Source organism: Terrapene carolina, unplaced genomic scaffold, assembly GCF_002925995.2.
Source record: "Terrapene carolina triunguis isolate 2854851 unplaced genomic scaffold, T_m_triunguis-2.0 Scaffold66, whole genome shotgun sequence".
Classification (NCBI taxonomy): domain Eukaryota; kingdom Metazoa; phylum Chordata; order Testudines; family Emydidae; genus Terrapene; species Terrapene triunguis.
Genome location: NW_020664417.1, coordinates 61,497,042 through 61,519,969, shown reverse-complemented (window position 1 = coordinate 61,519,969; position 22,928 = coordinate 61,497,042). Strand labels below are relative to the sequence as shown.

Genomic DNA, 22,928 nt, shown 5'->3' with positions numbered 1-22,928 from the left:
AAACTGTCAAGGGTAATCTGAACCTTTGAAATCAGAGAAAGAATGAAATGGGAGTGCAGAATAAACATATTAGAGTTTGTTTCTTTTGCTGAAGTGATCAACAGTTTTCACCATTTAAAAATCTTTGTTTCAGAGTTAGCACTTCAATTACATGCACTGGACAGTCCACACATCCTGAAATGATTTCTCTGAGATGCTTTCTTTTACACCAGGGGAGTTAAGTACACTGTTAATGGATGGCAAAAATGTACACAACAGTATATTATGGCACCTTGCAAAACTAACTTGGGGAACTGCTTCTCCAAAGAGTCGTATTTTTAGATCATTTTAAATTTAATATAAAAATACACAGAATTATAGCCATTGTTATTCAGCTCTTAAAGACAGAAGCCAAAATGTGTAATATTTGTTTTATTTTTTAAAACACATCATCGTGTTCAGTTTTTACACTAGACTTCCCATTTGGTACTTGATACAGCAAGTAGTAATTTGCAGCTCGTGGTTTGTTTCGGAATCTAGACAACTGTAAGTAAGAAGAGTGCAAAATTATAAAACAATATATGCAGTTTTAAGCTTTACTATGTCAGTGCAATCCCCCTCTGAACTCCCTTAGGCTTGGTCTACACTTACCCCCCAAGTCGAAGTAAGGTACACAAATTCAGCTACGTGAATAACGTAGCTGAATTCGACATACCTTACTTCGAACTTACCGCGGTTCAGACGCGGTCCACACGCGGCAGGCAGGCTTCCCCGTCGACTCCGCGGTACTCCTCTCGTTGAGCTGGAGTACCGCAGTCGACGGGGATCACTTCCTGGTTCGATTTATCGCGTCCAGACCAGACGCGATAAATCAAACTCGGAACTTCGATCCCCAGCCACCGAACTAGCGCGGCAGTGTAGACCAGCCCTTAGATTTATTACTAAAAGTTTGTGGAAATCTCAATGTATTTTAAAAACATATCTGATATATAGGATAGAAAACTGTTCCACTTGTTAAGCATCACTCAAGGACTCAGACATGGAATCATGTCACATTTTCATCATTTAAGCAGGAACACAGTTCAGATGCAATGTAAGTAGCTTTTCTTCACCCATTTTTCAGTTGGATTGACTAAAGCAAATGGTCAAATTCAATGGCTCAAGAGTGATTAATCCTCTCCCTCCCTCAAAAGAACAGCACTAAAAAGAAATAGTCTTGCACATTGTTGAAGCGACTTCTACAAGGTAGGTGATAATAGGGTTGATATTTTAAATTGGCTTTGTCTGTTTCGAGTGGAATCCACTAATACTAAAGTTAAGATTACTGTACTGTACTAAAACTATAATAAAGTTAAAACAGATATAGCCAATTTGCATATCCCTTGCTTTTATGCTGCAGAAGGTACTCATGACACTAATTTTAAATGCAACTTGAGACTTGCAGCCACCTGACGCGTATATTTTACAAACAAAATATAACCATATTTGGATGAAAAAGCTGGTGGTATAAACTTCTTCTGCAGACTCGTGAAAAGATCCCAAAGGAAAAGCTTGTAGCACCATCTTAACTGAAAGTTACTTCCATAATATTAAGTGTTCCAGTTTCATTGTTTGGTAACTTAAAAAGGACAAATATAAATGTGTCAAGAAACTCAGCAGTCAAAGGGTAGTGCATCAATTATTCAAAGTTGAAAATATTATCCACTCTTCAAGTGAAGGGATGTCATTTTGGTGGGTTTATAGCTACAGAATGGCAAAAATACTAGGCAACGAATATGCTGCTAAATCTTCCTATCAATACACTGCTCTGTGCCATCACCAAATTAAGGAGCAAAAGTCTTACCACCAAATTCAAACGAATCTGCACTCCAATGCCTCAAACCAGAAAGGAATCTGAAGAGCGGCTCAAGAGTGACAAAATATTGCTTGAAGACCTCAGCTATGGCATTATGCACCATGCCCAGGAGAACAAAGCCCAGACCTGATCTACACTTAAGTTTTACCAATTTAACTGTGTCAGTCAGGGGTGCATTTTTTACTGACAATTATACCAGTAAAAGCTCTTGTGTGGATGCATCTGTACTAGTATAGAGGTGCTTTAATATTAGCATTGCTCATTTTGCTTCCCGAATCAGAATAAACTACACTGGTTCAAGCACTTTTATATCAGTATAATTACATGTAACCATACTGGGGGTTGCCTCTAACTATATTACTAACATATACTTAAAGCAGCAAAACAACTATAGACAAGTCACTACTAGCAGCAACTTTTCATATGTTAGCTGTTCAAGACCACTGCCCCACCCACCCATATCTATCATTCCCTGTTCCCAAAATCTGCTAAAGTCTTTAAGACAGGGACCTGATTTATCAAGTTACACATATACCTTTGAAATTATAATACAAAATGTTACTGTATAAAATACCAACCTATTATAGTTTTATTCATCAGCCTGTTGTACTGTTCCCTTCTCGGAAACATAGATACCATCCAAGAATTTTCTGATATCCTTATTCTTGACTGTGGTGGCCTGCTGGATCAAGGCAGCTACAGAAAAAACAAGAAATTTAAGACATAGCATGGACAATGCCCTAACACAGCCAATTCTTATACACACTCCAACATTTCAGCTGATGACATATAACTAACAGGAGATGAAATAGCTTAGAAGGGATACTGCCAACTTGAAACGACTAAAAGCAGCCTAGAACTTTCAGGTGCCAGCTCCTCTCACCCATATGAGTTTTACAATCATGTTTTTAAATGTTTTTCTGATGCTGCATAAAAGACCCAACAAAATAAAGCTATACAGGGAAAGCAATATAACTGACCAAGTAAATGCACTGACAAATAATCTTTATGTTTTACATTCTTAACAATAAGTAGTACTTAATTTCGAGACAGAAGTTGATTTGAGCTATCACTTCAATTCCATAAGAAGTTTTTCAGGAACACTTTGTGTTAAAATATAAAAAAAGTTCCTGAATTAAACTGACACCTGCAAATAAAATGGCTACTACTACAGCATAGTGATACATCTCCCTCCCTCCATAAATACTTATTATACAAACCTGAGTTGGATACCAATTCAATGTCATTCCCTTCAAGAATCAACTCATCCTTCTGGGCTTGAGATACTGCACAGGCAACACCTAAGAGAAAGGAAAGTACACAGTAAGCTGAATATTTATCTGTGGAGGTATGGCAGGTGCACTTTATGTAACTTATAGACATTCAAGGAAAAACAGTCGCTGTTTCAGAAATCTTGTTTGACTTCATTTATAGATCCATAAGAGACAATATGGATATTACAAGAATTAGCTTCCCATTATTTATTAGAGTAGCATCCAGGGGCCAATATTAGGACTGCCCCCTGCTTTGTGCTAGGCCCTATACATACAAAGTTTCAGCTGCTTTCCATTATAAACCTGATTAAGACCTTCTCACCCTGCCACTCAAATCAAAACCACCACCTGAAGTGTAACATTAACAGATACAAGAGTTTGAAAATTTAAGTATCCATTTTGGATAGTTTTACAGCTTGTCTGTTAAGTCCAGATTTGGCTGAACATTATTCAGTTACCACTTAGGCACTTCAGAAGTTTTGGTGGCTAGTTTTGGACATGTCTGCTACTTTCTTTTTTAATTCAAGAACCGCACAAGTGAGATTAGTGAGGCCAGCCATTTGATCAAAATTTTACCTCTTATCTTCCATGCAGGCCAAAGACATTCCTGTATCTTCACACAGTCCTCAGCGACCCACCACTATCATTCCATTATAAAACCACAAAGATAAGGTAGCCAAATAATAAATATATACACACACACAGCCCTTATTGTATCTGCTAATGTTGTCTGAGATGCAACCAGTTATCTACCCTTGATGCTTTCATCCAAAGTGGTGATCAAACAGATCAACCTAATTTACTCAACTCCCATTGTCAGATAATAAGTGTCCATTATAGCCCGTATTCATATCTGGCTGTGAATTCACAAGCTTTAGACAATCCTGAATATGAGCAAGTGCTGATTACTTCATTTACTCTAATCTACTTGTCAAAATGTCAAATCAAACACTGTTTGCTAATACCAATACTACCGGTGTTTTCGAAAAGATCCCAAAGGCTTAAGTATTTTTTGTGAATTAAGTTGTAGTACAATGGGTAAGATTAGTTTATAGGAAGATAACTGAAACAATTTGTACTCTTAGAGCATGAGCAGAAACATTCTGAAATGCCTCCAATGGCAGATATTTAATCTCTACAGGTATAAAATGCAGTTAGGGTTACACATCCATTTGTCCAATAAACTTAACCAAAATGCCTACTGCCACAAACACACAACATACTGATGGGGTACAGGTAAGAGTATGTGTCAAATGAATAAACTTGTCTGAAATTGTACTTTTGAAAGATTTCTGCAGACAGGCTGCAAACTAAGCTTTTCATATGCATGCTTAAAATAAATGTAAAGTTCTTACAGCAGTTAATTTTTCTGTAGTCACTGCATTAAAGAGACTAAACACCGACCGCCCTACATAAAGCTACAACTTTACAAGCTCCATCAAGATTCCTAGTTTTTTTTAAGTCTTGCTAAATTAAATATTTGAAGTGATAATGAAAAATGTTTAGAACAAAGCCAAAAGCAGAAGTGTGTCATGCATGTCTCTTGGAAACCAATAAAATCAAGATTACATATGCGGGAGTGCCGATGCAAAACATGGAACCCTCAGAAAAAATCTGGATCTATCCGGGTTTATTAAGAGATTGATCAACATCTGAAAATCATATTCACAGCTTCTATCGAAATCGATCTGTTGTGAGCACCTGGCACTTTTGAAAGTCGGGCCATAAACAATATGTCTTCTGATGCCCATTACAAAGTTCACAGCATTGAATCTTACTAAAAGCAAGTTTGTTACAAAAACATATATTCACAGCATGATGTCCACTTCAATTAGTGAAGTACAAGGCCTCTAATTATACTTACCTGGTCTCATGCGCACCCTGCGGATATATTTCTCTCCCAGGAAGTTACGGATTTCCACAAGTGAGCCATTTTCCTGTATAACTACGTTGATGGGGAAGTGAGCATACACAGACCTCATTTTGTAACGAAAGCCCTGGGAGTAACCAAATAAAAAATGTCATCATGAAACTCAAATATGTTAAGCAGCATTTCTCAAACTGGGGGCAGGGTTGGAGCGGTGGCAGGAAGAGGTGGGGTGGGACCTTAAGGGAAGGGGTGGAGCCTAAGTAGAGGGGCTTGGGAGTACGCAGTAAATTTTTAAATTTTAAAAATTTTTAATTTTTAAATGCGAGTCCTCGGGTTACTGAAGTTTGAGAACTGCTTTGTTACAGAACTAGAAGACTCCAAAACTAGGAGATACATTTAAGAGTTACTTGACAAATGTGATGAAATGTTAGATCATTTCTGAAGAGTATTTTAACTTTTAATAGAGAGGAGTTGCTTTTGAAGCATCAAGCCTCAAAGGTCTTTAATGTTTATGCTTAATGTTCTCTCCTAACTCTAAAGTGATCTCACTGGCAAAGGCAAGATCATAGCTAACCCACACTGTATACAGTACCTTTCATTTAGCATGGCTACAAAAATTCTCATAAGAATGAAGTTGTCTGATATTGTTAAGAATCAAGTGACAAATATTCTATTTCAAAATAAAACTTACCAATGTGACACCCTTGATCATGTTTTGAACATGACTGCAAATTGTACGAACTGTTGCCAGCTCCTTTCTGTTACCCCACCATTTGTCAACCCGTAGCTATAATAAAAGTTCAAAGTGTTCAGTTTCAATTCAAAATTAACAAACATGTTTCCCATAAGGAATTAAACTGAATTTTTGATTAACCTTCAGCAAATCACTTAATCTCCACAAGCCTCAATTTCCACATTTGTGAAATGGAGCTTTTGACAGTATAAAGGAGTTTGAGGAATACTGATGCAAAGTGCTTTAAAACCCTCAGATGACAAATACTTGTGTGAGTGCAAAATATTGAACAGGCAAAGAAAGCACAGGGCAGTAACAAAGCAAACTTCCTGGCATTATTCCATCAAGTTTTTCCTGACTGGATTGTCTAGGTGAGAAGCTAGCTCCTTTTCTATATGCATTCAAATCTTTGACCTCTCCACACTGTTAACTATGGTGATGGCAAGTTTTGTGCTTGTTCAATAGCAAAAGCATTATCCAATTTCACATATCACCAGGCAGCCCTCCAATGGGGTATTTCTTAATCTATACATGAAAAATTGTATGCCATCCCTAGGATGACCAGATGTCCTGATTTTATAGGGACAGTCCCGATTTTGGGGTCTTTTTCTTATATAGGCTCCTATTACCCCCCACCCCCTGCCCCGATTTTTCACATTTGCTGCCTGGTCACCCTAGCCATCCCCTACACATTAAGCAAAACACTAGTGTGCCAGAGCCATACTCTTCACCTCAAACATTTTAAGCAGGTTTGAATTCTCACTTTGGCAAATGTTCACTCAAAAGGTTAGGGAAATGTTTTTAGTGTGTCTTGTTTAGAGAAACTTGAAAATATGACTTCCCAGTAAGTAGAATCAAGCTTTCTATCTAGCCTCCTTGTAATCACCACCAAACACCAATTGAACTTGGTGATGAGTGCATAGCTAGAGTACCAATGAGCACTCCTCCAAAGTCATGGCCCACTCAGCAGAACTGGAAGAGAAATTTGAAAAAGCAGACCAGGGACATCAGCTACCTTCAGCTGCTATTAAATGACATGTCCAAGAAAATTTAACTCAGATGCACTGAGCTATCCGTGCAGAAGTCTAGGTTAATCTTGCTTACCACACATAGTTACAGTTTAAATAATAAAATACTATAGCCGAACAAAATTAATTTGGAAATCTAAAAGCGTCATTCAGTAAATGAATAAGTTAATTCAACATTTCTAATTACATACCTACTCCACAATTTTTAACACTAAAACCGCCCCAAAACTGTAGCTCCAAAACTGAACATTTAAAAAGAGCATGCCCACTGACAAACACTCATAATACCTGACTGCATATCAATACTGAACCCTACCTCAAACACCCAAGATGTGCCTAGCCATCTTAGAAACTTATATGATCTCTATCTGTGTATATGACCACCTCATAATCTTAGTATTTAGTCTCACAACTTGTGAAGTAAGAAAGTACTATTGTCACTTTTTAAAAAAATATAAGAACGCAGACAAGCAAGGCCAAGTGACTTTCCAAAGATCACATAGAAGGTTTGAGTCCCTAGTCTGCCACAAACTTAAGTCCCTCATTAGTACCCTAGACACTGGATCATCCTTTCTACGAATATGAAAATAATCCCAAAATATCCCTGCAATGCTCACCTTCTTGTGCTTCTTTCCCAAGAGGGAGAGCTCTACATTGATGTGGTTAAAATCCCGTCGCAAAGTTCCTCTGGGACCTTTCACAATAACTGCCCGGCCCTTCAGAGAAATGTCGACTGGAAGACAAGGAAAGCAAGTGTTAACCTGTTGCAGGACGAGAACACAAAGCTTACGTGGAACAAACAAAGGACTGTACCTTTCTCCGGGATGTCAACAGTCTGGTTGCTGAGAATGGTCTTCATTCTACAACGACAACCACAGGGTGAGAGCAGAGACACCAGGACACCGCACTGCACCTTTCCCAGCCAGCCAGCCAGCCCACACTAAGCCCGGCCAAGCCCCTTCGAACCGGGGCCCAGAGACCAAGAGAGCGGCCGCCACGCCACGCTGGGGGCCCGGAACGCGCCCAGCGGGGCTGCCCCGCGCCTGGACACCCGCCCTTAACGCGCCACAACAGGGACCGTGGGTCACTGCGGGCGGGGCAGGCTCAGACTCACGCGCGGCGAGAGGCCGCCGCAGCCCCGCCCCAGCAGCCCCCACCCGGCCCGGGGCGGGGGGGAGGGGGGAGAACCAGCGCCGGGCCCCGGCCTAGCTTCCCCGAGACCGGGGGTGGGGGGTGTCTGTGCCTGGGGCTCTGCCCGCCGGCCCGGGAGCAGGCACATCCCCGGGGCGCCCACTACAGTCCCTGGAGCCTCCTTGTGCCCGGCGCGGCATCGTGGGGGCGCGGGAGGGGCCCGGTGCCGTGGATGGAAGCAGATCTCGAAATAGGAACGCTCCTCACCTCGCTGCAGACCGAGGGGAAAGGGAGAGCGTCTTTCGTCATCGCGTTCTTGTATCCCCTCCGTCTAGGCCTGACGTCATCACGCTCGGCCACCCGGCTCTGAGGCGGGAGCAATCGACCGTCGAGCTCACTAAGGCCCGAGCAAGAGGGGAATGGGGCCAGGCAGCTCAGCTGAGTACCGATCTGACCGATCGGGACTCGTCCTCGGGGCTCGGTGGGGGACAGAGCAGCCGGCGGTGGCCATGGCGCTACTCCAGCGCGGCCGCTGCTGTGGAGCCGCCGCCACGACGAGCCTGAGGCGGCTGGTGCTGGGGCCCCAGGGGCGGGTGAGTGAGCGAGAGGGGCGGCCTGCCCCGGTCCCGCTCGCCAGGCGGCTCCTGCCCCGGGCCGGGGTCTTCCCCCTGCGCAGGGCCCCGCCCGCCCGCAGCGCCGCTGGGCCCCTCCGGGTGAGCGGCCGCGGCCGCGGCCCGGTTCTGTGTGTCACCGGGTCCTGGGCTCGACCCTCGGCGACCAGTGCTCGGCTCTGCCCTGCGGCCCCGGACCCCGAGCATCGCCTGGCTAGTAACCCGCGTCTCAGTTGTTGGCCGGGGTCACTCCCTGCTTGCAGGCTTCGCTCTCCCACTGAGTGGCTGTTTCAATTATTCTTTTTCCTGAGTGTGTGTGTTTTGCGTTTTTCCAAGCTGAATCTCATTTCTGTTTTATCTGTGTTTCTAGTCTGAATAGATTGGTCCAATAAAAGATAGTATCTTACCCACCTTGTCTCTCTAGTACCCTGGGACCGACTGGCTACTACAACACTACTGCATAGATCCCTTTGTGTTTCTTCTGTGTCCTCCCTGATGTTTGTGAGATCTCCCAGTTTAGTGTCCTCTGTACAGGGCTCGAATTGTGGGGAGGAAAGACTGGTGGTAGTGGCAGGATTCTCCCAAGCTGTACCCGCAGCTGAACTCTGGTCACTTGAGATGGCAGAATGAGATGCTTCTCGCAGCAGGTGTTCAAAATATGATTGTTGCAGGCTCTTTTGAGCCTGGCTCTTCTGCAGGAGTTCCAACACACTGTATGCATAATAAGCTTGTGCCTCTGGCCCAGGATCGCAGAGTTGTATAATGATGTCTGAATCTAAGCATTCATTAGAATTATATTTCTAGCTCACATGATTGCAAAGGAAAGCTCGAAAATATGTAGCTGACGGAGTTATGTTTGCTTGTGTCTGCAGTCAGCCCTCCAGTAGAGAAAGAAGCAGCAGCCACTAGAGCCATGAAGGAAGCCATCTAGCCCTATGACCATCAACACAGCAGAGATGGCCCCAGCTGCTTTGGGACAGGAAGAATTGAGGGACTAGCTCTATAGGTTTCAGAGTAGCAGCCGTGTTAGTCTGTATCCGTACGAGTTTTTTCATGAAGTTGATGGATTTCCACTCCATACGGCTAAAGGCAGTGCCATTTTGCATAATGACAGGTTTCAGAGTAGCAGCCGTGTTATTCTGTATCTCTAGCTCTATGGGATTGGCCCTCTTGGTGAGGCTGGGCCTTGGCATGCACTTAAACGTTAGGTCAGCATAGCTGTGTCGGTCAGGAGTGTTAGAAAATCATAGCTCTTACTAATCCACAGTGAAGATGCAGCTATGTAAATGGAAAAGTGCTTCTATTGACTTAACTAACTTCATTCACCAGTGTAGGCTGCATCTACATCACAGGGTTATGTCCTCATATCTGCGCCGTCATAGCTATACTAGTATAGTCTCCGTAGTATGACTTAGATCTCTGGGATCTGTTCTTTCCCTTGAGCCTTTTGGCTCTACAAGACAGATTGGGAGGGAAAAATCATGGTACCTCCCAAATGCTGTTCATTTGTGTCTCCAAAACGAGATACCACTCACAATAGATTGTATTGGTCTATCATTCACCTTTGCTTTTCTTATATGTTTTGATAACAGTGAAGGTTCACGATGTTGATATTTACATTATCATCACTGGACAAATGGGCTGCTCATCATCGGGCATTGGGGTTGTGGAAGCAGAAAAAGAACTGTCAGAAAAGAACTGCAATGCAGTTGAATGGGGCAGTTCAGACCACTCTGAACTATTGTTTTATGTTTCCGGCAGACTCAGGCAGACATTGTTCCATTGGTTTACACCACTCATTTTATGTTTTCAGCGTTTTCTCCAGAACCATAAAGGCTACCAATTTTTTTTTTTAATGGAAATTAAGATTCTGGATGACAAGAGGGCAAACTCAAAAAAACCCAACAAAAAAACAGAAAAACCCAAACCACTGGGTTTCTGACTTAGCCCAGTTTGAGTCGTGTTCATTGATGCCATTTATCTACTCTTTCAGATTCTATTAAATAACACTGGATCCTAACAACAAACCCTGTAGTTTCTCACTAGACATTTCCCCCACCACTTGATCATGCTCATTTTCACTTTTTGTTTGCAGTCCTTCAGTTAGTTTTTAATCAACATGACAATATTTATACCCAAACCATATTAAATAATGTTGAGGTAAGATCTTGTGGAACTTTGCATTCCTTCCTGTCTGTCTTGCATGCATTGAAGCCAAAAGGATTATTATTCCAAAAAGGCCACTGGGGCACAGAAGATCAAGCAATCTGCCCTATATAGTGGGTTACCAAAAGGATTTGAGAGCTTTTAAGACTTTTGTGGCAAGGTGGCTGAGGCATTCCAACTGCATCACCTAGAGGCTTGCTTGGCTACATGTTAAGAATCTCCCATTCCCCCTTTGCTGTTGGAGCTCACTGAACTATGGCAGTTTCCAATTTTTAGGCCTAAAAAGGAGATTCTCTCTCTTTGAACTCTAAGGTCACCAACTTAAAAACACTACACGCTTTCCCACGTCACTACTGACTTTGATGTGCAGGTTACTATGGATACTTTCTTTGGAAGATGTATCTTTTATATGGTAATTTATTATGCTTTTGTTTTAAATCACTCTGTGTTTTCTATACTGGTTACTGCTGGTGTATTTGAATGCTGCTAAATTTTAGTTACTCCATTTCTAAGAATGTACCAGTGCCATCCTGCCCTGTTGCTGTAGTGGTATTGGAGCTCCCTCCTGTTTGCAAGTTTTTGAAGATTATACTTGCATGTGCTGTACACTTTTTGCTCTAGTATGTGCTTAACCAAGCAATACAATAATTTAAGCTTTATTGCTTTGTTCACTTTTAAGTGTTCAGCTTCTTCCCTTGTTTTGATTTTCACTTTTTGAAACACTGCCGGTGTTGCTGCATCTGTCCCCTTTCTAGGGACTGAGACCAGAAAATGTTATTTTCCAGTCTCCATCTGCTGATTGCCTATGTCTATATTTGCATATTATTGTACCTGAAAACAAGAGCCAAAATTCTGCCATTGGATGTGTGTTCATAGCTCCCATTGAAATCAATGAGAGTTGAGCACAAACTTCCAAGGATGGAACTTGGCCTTAAATTAACAGGTAAAAAATAAACCTTTCACAGTCGTTCTATACAACTCTTGTAAGGCCTGTAAATTGTTAACTTTTTGGCTTCTATATGAAGCTAATATAAGCCCTATCAGCTCTCAAGAGATGCATACCATCAGTTATCCCATACATATTAGCACATTTATGATTAAAAGGGTAATACAGTTCTGCTCTGTTTAGGTGTGTGAAAGCCATGTGTGTAGCCAGTACAGAGCATCAAGTTCTTTGCCAGATGAAAAGAAGGAGTTTCTGCAAAATGGACCTGATTTGCAAGATTTTGTGTCTGGGGATTTTTCTGACAAGAGCATGTGGGCTGAGTATAAAGGCAATTTAAAACGCCAGAAGGGAGAAAGGTAACTAGCTTTAAGTAATTACATTCTACTCTGATGTAGTATCATGCTTTGTTTAGTACTTGATATCTCTTGTATTCTACTGTACACAAATACCTGCGAATATCATAATTTTTTGTCAAGTTGTGTGGTACTGGAATGGCTACTTCACGCTTCATTTTGGAAGGAATGGTCATTTGAAGAGGGGAAAGCATTAGTTTCCCATATGAACTCTTTAAGCACAACATGCGGAGATAAGATAGCTAATAGTAATTTCAACACAGTTGATCAGATTAACTGTTATGAATACAAGTAAAAAATTTGAATACCTAAAACACCATTGGCAATATATTTTTATTTTCAGTGTCTTTGGCCCAAAAAATAGTGAATGGTTCCACTTACATAGCTCTATTTTAATTATAGCTGGGAAAAGAGTCACTTATTTGATTCATAAAATGTTACTGGAGATTCACAGAACTAAATAGATCACTTATGATTTTGCCGAGTTTGATTTTTTTTAACCTAGCCTGAATGTAATCATGCTACAGACAGGTTGCACCACAGTTGTTTGTGGTTTATTAACAAGTAATGAGCCTGTAAATTGGTAGTGCCCAGAATCATTCTGTGTAAAGGCAGTGGTAATATCTGAAAGTCTCATCCAAAAGTAATGTAATCTGCTCTTATATATGTTTTGCCCTACTTTAATATAGGAACTTGTCCAGTGTTAATTGCTAATTGCTTTAGTACACTAAATAATAAATGACAGAATAACAGCCACCCATCTTTTATATAACCCCTTTTATTATTATGACAATCTGTGTTAAGCTATAAAATTTGGTTCTAATCTGAAAAAGTGACTGTAAAATGACATTTTGGAGCTTTATGTTTAGTGTCTCAATGATTTTCAGACCAGTTCTGCCCAGTTTACAATTTAAGAAGATGACTTTTTTTCTAACTTCCAGCTACACAAAATCAGTTTGAAATCTTAAAAACAAGCTGGATTCTTTCTGGCTGATGCATCTCCAACAATAAAGAGTCTGCAATCAAACCTTGTCCCCTAATCCTGTAAAGAAAATTATGTCGGCAAAGTTTGCTTTCATTTACACCCATGAAACTCCATGAAGGCCAGGGAAGTTCCACCACTGTAACAAAGGGCAGAATATGTCCCATTCTATGGCACTGACCAAAAGTTTTTAGCTATCCATACTGAACTGGTTGTGTACTTTGAAAAATGCACTTTAAACAGTATTCTCGATGAACAGTAGTAGCTATGATTCCTCTGGTGAAATAGCCACCAATATACCTTGAAGGCATTGGAGCGTTTGTGCCATGAACAGTAACAAATTATAAATATATATCAGTGGGACAATATACCCAATTTGTGTTTTTGATAAATTGTTGGGGGTTTTTTTGATTTTTTTTTTTTTTTTGTATGTAGATAGATTCATGAAGACTAAATTCAAAAGCTGTGAAAAACAAAATGAGCCACCCCTTCAAAATTTGCTAGGAGTTTGTAGTAGCTGTGTAATTATATTGCCAATGTCTGAATTACCATACATAGCATGGCAGCAAGGTTAGTGATCTTAAGCCCTATAATTGTGGATACTTCCATCTTAGCTTGGTGGCAGGCTAATAAATGAGGATGGAAATGAGGAGTATGGTACTTTTTTGAAATATATTAATGCTCATTTATAAATTGTGACCAGCTTCAAGGAATCTTTCATACCCAGAGGCTGTAACAAAGTAAAGTAGATCTATGAAATTAAGTGATTACATGTAAGTAATTTATTAATCCTTATATTTGCTTGATATTATTCAGGCTGCGACTTCCTCCATGGCTAAAAACTGAGATTCCCATAGGAAAGAACTATAATAAACTGAAGAGTACACTGCGAAGTTTAAATCTTCATACTGTAAGTCTAATGCCTGACACGTTTTCTTCTAGGAAGAAAGCAATGTTTTCATGATGTGAAATTCACCCCTTTGCTCAGGAGCAGCAGAGAGCCTATGCATCACTTATGCCTTTGTGGCTTAAGTGGGAACATATAATGCATAGGCCTTGTCCTCTGCTTTTGTACAGGGGTGAATTTCACCCATGGAGAACAAGGGAAGAAACAAACAGTAGAACATTGGACATTTTCCCTGCAACGATCTTAAATATGGTGTTGTGTTTCTCAAGTCCTCTAAGAAGTCAAAAGATTATCAGTGTATCTAATTTAAGTGGAAACACTTGTATAATTTTTGGGACTGTATATTAATAATTCACATGAAAAGAAATTCAAGAAATGTTTGTGTTCTCTATTAAATATGCCTCCCCACTGATGGAAAGAGACAGAAGATGTAAGACAAGTATAAAATTCTTTTCTTCAGGAAAAGATTGTTCTGTAATGTATCACAGATCTTGTGAATTTTTTATGAACTTTTTTATTACATCTAAAATGTGCATAATTAATGCAGTTTAGAATATGCGATTCTGACAGTTATAAAATTAATATATGGAAATATACCTATCTCCTAGAACTGGAAGGGACCTTGAAAGGTCATTGAGTCCAGTCCCCTGCCTCCACTAGCAGGACCAAGTCCTGTCCCTGACAGTTATTTTGATGAGCAGTTTTCAGGAAGTTGTGTAGTTCAGAGGAAGAATGGTGTTGGGGTTAAGACACAAGATTGGGTGTCATGTGACATATGTTCTCTTCCCAGCTCTTCCACTGACTGGGGCAACTCACTTAACCTATCTGTGATTTAATTTCCTCCTCAGAATTTCAGTACCTATCTCAGAAGAGAGGACAAAGTCCTTTGGTGGAAGGTGCTGTAGAAATGCAATTTATTATTATTAATGTCATTTTCATTATAGGTGTGTGAGGAAGCACGTTGTCCCAACATTGGAGAGTGCTGGGGAGGGGGTGAGTATGCTACTGCTACAGCAACTATCATGGTAAGTCAATAACCACTTCTTACAATAGGAAATATATTCAGTTGGTAGCAAATTTGGGTATACAAAAATCTCCAGCGTAGTGACCCATGTATATTATGCTAAAGTGCACAACAAATCTCTCTCTTCAACAGTATTAATAATTGATTCTTTGAAGTAGCATATTCAGTAGTTTCTGAGCTGAACAATACAAAGTTTAAAATATAAAGTTAACATAATCTTTTCTTATTTCAGTTGATGGGTGACACATGTACAAGAGGATGCAGATTTTGTTCAGTAAAGACAGCAAAAAATCCACCTCCATTGGATCTTAATGAACCCTACAATACAGCAAAAGCTATAGCTGAATGGGGCTTGGATTATGTTGTATTGACATCTGTAGACAGAGATGGTTAGTATGTTGTCAGTAGTGTCTTCCAGTGTAAGCTCCCATGCACACTATGCAGAAGTTTTAGAGTCCTCAATCAGTTTGGGTTATTAGAGGTATATGGTTTAAACTTCTATGTGATTGATGAAAGGAATGAATGACTTAGAAACTTTTCAGAGATTACAAAATGCTCTTCCTGACTAATCCTTACTCCCCTACTTCTGATGCAGGCAAAATACACATAGAAGATATACAATTATGTAATTGGTTAAACGTTGGTTCCTTATGGAACCGATTCAGTCTATTGGAGTAGAACCTAATTTTAAAAAAATATTGCTACCTTTCCACTAAGGTCGTAATGGTTCTTTTGTGCTGTTGCTATCTTGGTGGAAAGACTGTATCAGAAAAAGAGTGTTTTGTATTCCATTGAAAGACCAATAGTTTCTAACCTTGGCTTTCAATAAAAGAGCAGGAACAATTTCTTTTTGTGTACATTTCTCTTTTAAACTACCCCTGTGGGAGAAAAAAGAAATTAAACCATACAGATCTGTGCTAAGGTTAAAGGGGCTAAGGTAAACTCATCTATAATCAGGGAGATTTAGAATGAAGGTTCCGACTCTGTTCTAACTAACCATACTTAGCCTGGGTATTGTAAGAGTATGGTAGCATACCTATTGTACAACTTAGGCATAAGTAGTAAGTTAAGGGTGGAATTTCAGCTTTAATTTAGAATCACTTTACATTTTGTGGTTAGATTAGACTCTTAACATCAAAGCCACACAGAATTACACAATAGTATTGTTTTTAATGTAAAAATACCAAATTATTGCATTGTTTCTAGATATTCTAGATGGTGGAGCAGAACACTTTGCAAAAACTGTATCACACTTGAAGGAAAGGTACATTATTAATTTATTACTATTAATTATTATTCAGCATTTATGTTGTGGTAGTGCCTAGAGGCCAAAAGCAGACTGGGCTCTATGGTGCTATTTGCTGTACAAACATGTAATAAATGGCAGTCCCTACCCAGAGAGCTTACATGTCCACTCCTGGATTTTTCATCCTCGCTTATGTAACACTGTTAGATTAAATAGATAGGCAGGAATGTTCTCCTGCTGAATTTCAGTTTATCCCAGATTCCTTTTAAAAATTAAGCACTAAACTGTTTCTTTGGACCACACATTTAGAGCAGTGGGAAACAGCTATCCATTTTTTTGTGGATGTTTACATTTTAATGATAGGGTTCTAGCACAGTAATAATGGGTTTGGGAAAAGATAAAAACCTTTGTAACTGGGTTCCAAAGATAATCAGATTTATTTTTCAGCTCTGACCTCTAAACTTTGCCATTTTTTACAAAGAGGTGCTTTCTGTGACCCTGATTCCACCTTTATACTTTCCCATTTACACCTTCTTCTACTTTCCACTTTATGCATTGTGCCAGCATGTCATTTTGGTAGCATGTTTGCATCTTTGTTAGAAGGTTGTAGATTTAATTCCTGCAGCCTGACTTGGGCATTTGCCTAATACTTACCCTGTAATGAGGACTAGAGGACTCACTTCAAAGTCTATCACCAGTACTTCCTTGATTACCTGGAAGTGTTTCTGTATAGCAGTGGTTCTCAACCTGTTTACCACTATGGGCCATGTATGCAGCTCTCTGTTTTGTGGGCTGCATTTACACAATATATACTACCTGTATGGCCCTGAGGATGTCACATGGGCCTAAGCTGTGTGCTGATTGGGCCGCAGGCTGAGAACCACTGCTGAATAGTGATGCAAAGTACTTCTCCATCCAGCTTGGGGGAGCCAAATTCCAGTTATTGGGGAACTGGATTAGATTCCCAAATAGCAATTCAAAGTATTTACAGTCCATTAGGCCAGATGTCCTCTCTGTCATTAAGAAGTTCAGATGTTCAAATCCTATTAAAAATCTTGCTAAGTGTAGTATGGAGCAAAGATGAAGAAAATAAAATTCACATGTAACTTGCACTTAATTTGAGCAAGTCTGGTGACTCAGTAGACCATAGAAATGGCTCTGATGTTATGTTCGACTTATGCAACATTCATTTTATTTCGTGCACTAGTCAAAGCAGGAGTTGCACCTGTACAGTAACTCCTCACTTAACATTGTAGTTATGTTCCTGAAAAATGCAACTTTAAGTGAAACAATGTTAAACAAAACCAATTTTCCCATAAGATTTAATGTAAATGTGAGGGGTTAGGTTCCAAGGAAATTTTTTGGGGGCAGACAAAAGGCATTATATACTGTACAGTACTGTGGTTGGGAAGTGCCCCTGGCTTACCTCACACAGGCACAGCCCGCTGCAGGCAAGAACGCTAGGAAGCACCTTCGTAGCAGCAGCAGCAGTTTCCCCGGAGAAGAACAGGCGCTGACTTTGCCAGGGGATGCTACAGGCCCGCCTTTTCCCATCCCCGCTCCACTCCAGGCCCACCTCTTCCCACCCCCACTCCACCTCCTCTCTGTAGCACGCCACATCCCTGTTCCTTCCCCCCTGCCCCAGAAAGTCCTAAGCGCCGCCAAACAGAACTTTCTGGGAGGGAGAGGGAGGAGCGGAGACGCGGCGCTTCTCCGCTCCTCCCCCTCCCTCCCAGCGCTTCGCGCTTAGGACTTTCTGGGAGAAAGTGGGAGGAGCAGCCACCAAACAGGGGGGAAGCACTGGGAGAGAGGGGGAGGAGGTGGAGAAGAGGAACTTGTGCAATGCTCCCTTGTAAAGTCGCTGCTCTTCCCCAGAATCTTACAAGCAATGGACAGAGCAGGCAGCCAAACGACATTATAAGGGAGCATGTTCCCTAACTGAGCAGCGATGTAACTTTGAAACAACGTTAAGTGGGAGGACGTTAAGTGAGGCGTTACTGTACTATGTTTAAAGTAAAAACTAACTCTCAAGTATTTTCAGTGCTCCACTGTTTTAAATGTTTACCTAACTTAACTTTACTTTGTAGATTTAAATATCAACATCGTAGATTTAGAGTTGTTTTTAAAAATATTGAATTTTGATTTCTTTTAAAATATTCTGATATTTTAGTATCATGTTACTGAAATATTTGATTTGAGCATCAATAATAGAAATACCACGAGCATGTTCATTTTTCAATCTTTGTTTTTCAGGAATTCAAAAATTCTAGTAGAATGTTTAACCCCTGATTTTCGAGGGGACCTTAAAGCAGTGGAGAAAGTTGCTTTGTCAGGACTAGACGTATATGCCCATAATGTGGAAACTGTTCCAGAGTTACAGAGGTGATTAAAGGTGATCTATGTATATAAACAAATAATAGGATGTATACAGTTAGAGGGTATTCTGTAATGTTCTTATGAAAGCAATATTTAGATCAACCAACATTAAACCTTAGCTATAGGTCCCTTTAATTCGACTCATTGTTAGTACATATATCACTTACACTTATAAATAGTAAAAATCCTCCGTACCTTATAATCAAATAGTGTCTAAAGTTAAAAATTAAAAAGTAGACAATACAGTTCTATCTACCATAAATTTTTAAGTAAATTTTTCAATGAGAAGCTTGTCTTATAAAAGAAACAGGAAAGGAAAAATACTGATTTTAACAGACGTCAGGCTAGATCTATTTCATAAGAAAGATAGCATACAAGAAAGATACATGTGATTACATTAAAACAAAATTAGTTTTTTTCATTTTCATTTGCTCATTGGACCTCTTTTTGGAAGGAAAGAAAATTTACTTGGTAAGCCAGTCCCTGTACATTTTTTTTAGCATGTATTCAAACCTACCTGGCTGCATAATTGGAGCACCTGGAGCACCCACAGAGTCAGCGCCTATCACTATGGAATTATGTTTTCAAAATGAGATGTATTTATCACACTTTGGCAAATAGCCCACAGCATTTCTCCATCATCATTATGTCTCAGTGCCACCAGTGGGAGCCAAGTCCAGTTGTCTTCATATAAAAGTTATGTTACACCTCCCAGTGAAACTTCCAGAATCCTCTGCTTTCTTGCCTCAATAGGCACGTGTGTTGTACATGATTTTGACCAGCAGAGGGCTACCTATCTTGTAAAGTAGCAGATTACAAGTTTTATAGACCTTAAAAAGTGGAGTCAGCCAACTCCTTTTCTTTGAGTGACCAATGGCCTTTTTTCCTAATAACTTGGAAATTCAGAGTGATATCATCACACTCTGAAGTCTCCAGCTAAACTGTCTAAATTCAGCTTAAATATGGGTAGGCCATATCCACACTGCTGGTCAAACTGTGTAAACTGAATTAGCCCAAACCAGTTTTAATGTATGTTTAAACTTCCCAGTTTTAATGTACACTAAAAGTTCCCCGCATAGACTGTTCTTAAGTGGCTCCAACTAAATTTTCATGTAGACTTCAAATACAACTCTGTCAGGGCTGTTCCCCAACACAAGCAAAACAGTTTCATCTTTACTATTGTTGATTTCTTTGCATTATGGTAGAGCTTGTTGGCCCTACAAACATCAGGGCCTCAATACTAGAACTTGTACAAACACTTGATAAAAGACCGTCCTCGCCCTAAAGACCTTACAATCTAAATAGACAGTGGGGTTCTGCACAGAACAGCTTGCAGGATTGGGGCCTAAGATACTTATATGTGTCCTACCACTGTAGTATCTTCAGCACCTTTGTTACTCCTTGGGCCAGATTCCCTCTTGTACCAAGATATACTCAGCACAGGAAAGAGTGAGTGCAGGGAAGGCCACTGTCAGAGACCCAGTACCAGCTCCCTGATTCTCAGGCTGTCCCAGCCCTAGGGACCATATACCTGCTCAGAATTTTCATAGGGCAGTGGAGCTCTCCTCTGCCCCCTACTTAACCCTCTGTGCCCTATTATGCTTCTTCCCTTTCCTGACACTTCCCCTACAGTGGAAATGGGGGCAGGGTAAGGTGGGGAATGGCATTAATGATAGCTCTTTCAACTTTACTCCAGTTCCATTAGGCATATTCTCAACTGGTCAGCTGTGAACCAATTATATTCCAGTTGCACTGCTGGGGGTTGGAACTGGGGTTGACAATCTGGCCCCTAGTGGTTAGCTGGAGACAATTTTCTGCAAAGCTGGGCTCACAGAGCAGCAGCACTTTGGTTGCATCAATCACAAGAGAAAGTAATGGAAACTTGTTTTTTTAAAGTGAAAGCTTGGTTTTGCAGGAATTGACAAATATTTTAGAAAGTTGCTAAAATCTGCCCCCCTCAGTTTTTTGCACCTGTGATTTTTCCAGTGTCCCTTATCTCATGCATATCTGTGTTTTGTTTTGTTTTCCTATGGTCAAAACAATATGAATATTTTTAAAGGAAAGTACGTGATCCTCGGGCCAATTTTAAGCAGTCCTTACAAGTTTTGAAGCATGCTAAGAAGGTCCAACCTGATGTAATTTCTAAAACCTCCATTATGCTGGGATTAGGCGAGACAGATGAACAAGTATATTCAACAATGAAATGTAAGTTGCATAACTTAAGTATATGTATAAGCTCTACCATGTTGGAACATAACTGCAAGCATGGGCATTGCAATATAACTAAAATGGACGCACATGCATATAAGTTGCTCTGTTGGGAAAATTTGTTTTCTAACTTTTTTATGCAATAAGGTTTTGTTCAATTTAAAAATTGAAACTCTGCAACAACTGTTGTTTGTACTGCTTTCAAATCGACAGGAATAATTTCACTATCAGAGTGCTGCAAGGGCCTGATCTAGCTGCCATTGAAAACAATAGGCATCTTTCCATTGACTTCAGTGGGAGCTGGATCAGTCTTCATATCATTTAATGTTCATAATCATTTCAGGATCTCAAATGTGTACATGTAATGGATGTTTTATTTATTTCATTGTACTTTTTTTGTTTTATAAGTAACATAAATGATTTTTTCTTGTTTGCAGAATAATTATCTTTTGATTTTGATGCACAGATTATTTTAATTGTTCCTCTTCCCTGAGCTGCAGTACCTTCTTATATGAACTTTTGCACTTACCTCTAATTTTTGAGAAAAATAAAGGTTAATATAATGTAAGTAGAACCCTGTATAGGATGAAATTCATGAATTCCATATAATTCCCCCCATCTCCACCCCAGGGGCAGGCTGCAGGCCTGTCCATCTACAACTGCGCTGTGGTGTTTCCAGGCAGCATGAAAGTTAAGATTCAGTGTCTCCTGCCTCTAAGACACGTTTGTGTCAGCATATTTGGAGCCAGGGTTTAGCCCACCTCCTTTGTGTGCAAACCACCCCCATATACCCATCTGGTTGGTCTGATCTTGCTCTTCTTCCCTCTCAGTGGCAGGAGTTATATGACATGTGAATTTACTAGGGCTATCGATTAATCATAGTTAACTCACGCAATTAACTCAAAAAAATTAATCGCGATTAATAAAATTAATCATGATTAATTGCAGTTTTAATCACACTGTTAAACAATAGAATACCAATTGAAATTTATTAAATATTTTGGATGTCTTTCTACATTTTCAAATATGTTGATTTTTGTTACAACACAGAATACAAAGTGTACAGTGCTCACTTTATATTATTTTTATTACAAATATTTGCACTTAAAAATGATAAACAAAAGAAATAGTATTTTTCAATTACCTCATACAAGTATTGTAGTGCAATCTCTTTATCGTGAAAGTGCAACTTACAAATACAGATTTTTTTTTGTTACATAACTGCTCTCAAAAACAAAACAATGTAAAACTTTAGAGCCTATAAGTCCCCTCAGTCCTACTTCTTGTTCAGCCAATCGCTAAGACAGACAAGTTTGTTTACATTTACAGGAGTTAATACTGCCCTCTTTATTTACAATGTCACCAGAAAGTGAGAACAGGCATTTGCATGGCACTTTTGTAGCCGGCATTGCAAGGTATTTACATGCCAGATATGCTAAACATTCATATGCCCCTTCATGCTTTGGACATCATTCCAGAGGACATGCTTCCATGCTGATGATGCGCGTTAAAAAAATAATGCGTTAATTAAATTTGTGACTGAACTCCTTGAGGGAGAATTGGATGTCCCCTGCTCTGTTTTACCCGCATTCTGCCATATATTTCATGTTATAGCAGTCTCGGATGATGACCCAGCACATATTCATTTTAAGAACACTTTCACTGCAGATTTGACAAAACGCAAAGAAGGTACCAATGTGAGGGCATGTCTTCACTACCCGCCGGATCGGCGGGTAGCAATCGATCTATTGGGGATCGACTTATCGCGTCTAGTGAAGACGCGATAAAATCGATCCCCGATGGCTCTGCCGTCGACTCCGGAAATCCACGGCAGCAGGAGGCGGAAGCGGAGTCGATGGCGGCACGGCAGCGGTCGACTCGCCGCTGTCCTCACAGCCAGATAAGTCGACCTAAAATACGCAACTTCAGCTACGCTATTCACGTAGCTGAAGTTGCATATCTTAGGTCGACTCCCCCCCCTGTAGTGTAGACCTAGCCTGAGATTTCTAAAGATAGCTACAGCACTTGACCCAAGGTTTAAAAATCTGAAGTGCCTTCCAAAATCGGAGAGGAACGAGGTGTGAAGCATGTTTTCAGAAGTCTTAAAAAAGCAACACTCAGATGCAGAAACTACAGAACCCAGGGGCGGCTCTAGGCACCAGCTAAACAAGCTGGTGCCTAGGGCGGCAAAATTTATGGGGCGGCAAAATGCTGCGCTACCGGCTCCCGCCTGGGGGGG

General features: G+C 40.3%; 2 protein-coding genes across 3 annotated transcripts in view; one reads left to right on the top strand and one right to left on the bottom strand.

Moving 5' to 3' along the window:
* Positions 1-396: 396 nt before the first annotated feature.
* RPL9 (ribosomal protein L9) lies at positions 397-8,182 on the bottom strand. The gene is made up of 8 exons (XM_026647978.1): positions 8,138-8,182; positions 7,553-7,599; positions 7,357-7,472; positions 5,670-5,765; positions 4,973-5,105; positions 3,055-3,135; positions 2,413-2,530; positions 397-523 (listed from the first exon to the last, which is right to left on the bottom strand). The coding sequence occupies exons 2-7, from the start codon at positions 7,596-7,598 to the stop codon at positions 2,424-2,426; spliced, it is 579 nt and encodes a 192-aa protein (XP_026503763.1). The 5' UTR covers position 7,599; positions 8,138-8,182; the 3' UTR covers positions 397-523; positions 2,413-2,423.
* Positions 8,183-8,335: 153 nt separating this feature from the next.
* The window catches only part of LIAS (lipoic acid synthetase), an 18,697-nt gene continuing 4,104 nt past the window's right edge, over positions 8,336-22,928 (top strand). Inside the window, exons 1-8 of one of the 2 annotated variants that reach the window (XM_024211683.1) lie at positions 8,336-8,463; positions 11,777-11,949; positions 13,745-13,838; positions 14,780-14,860; positions 15,092-15,248; positions 16,066-16,123; positions 18,359-18,487; positions 20,541-20,686. In XM_024211683.1, the coding sequence (XP_024067451.1) occupies positions 8,380-8,463; positions 11,777-11,949; positions 13,745-13,838; positions 14,780-14,860; positions 15,092-15,248; positions 16,066-16,123; positions 18,359-18,487; positions 20,541-20,686 (922 nt within the window). In that variant the 5' untranslated portion in view covers positions 8,336-8,379. Of the gene's footprint in view, positions 8,464-9,634; positions 9,655-11,776; positions 11,950-13,744; positions 13,839-14,779; positions 14,861-15,091; positions 15,249-16,065; positions 16,124-18,358; positions 18,488-20,540; positions 20,687-22,928 lie in introns of those variants that run through there. The other variant, XM_024211684.1, reaches the window with a different exon arrangement.

Excerpts from the sequence above, each read along its gene's own strand:
- RPL9 (XM_026647978.1), bottom strand. The coding sequence starts at position 7,598 with ATGAAGACCATTCTCAGCAACCAGACTGTTGACATCCCGGAGAAAG. Across the intron at positions 5,766-7,356 it reads TGGGAAAGAAGCACAAGAAG|CTACGGGTTGACAAATGGTG; the intron begins GTGAGCATTGCA and ends CTTTTATTATAG. Across the intron at positions 2,531-3,054 it reads TGAATTGGTATCCAACTCAG|CTGCCTTGATCCAGCAGGCC; the intron begins GTTTGTATAATA and ends TTTTTTCTGTAG.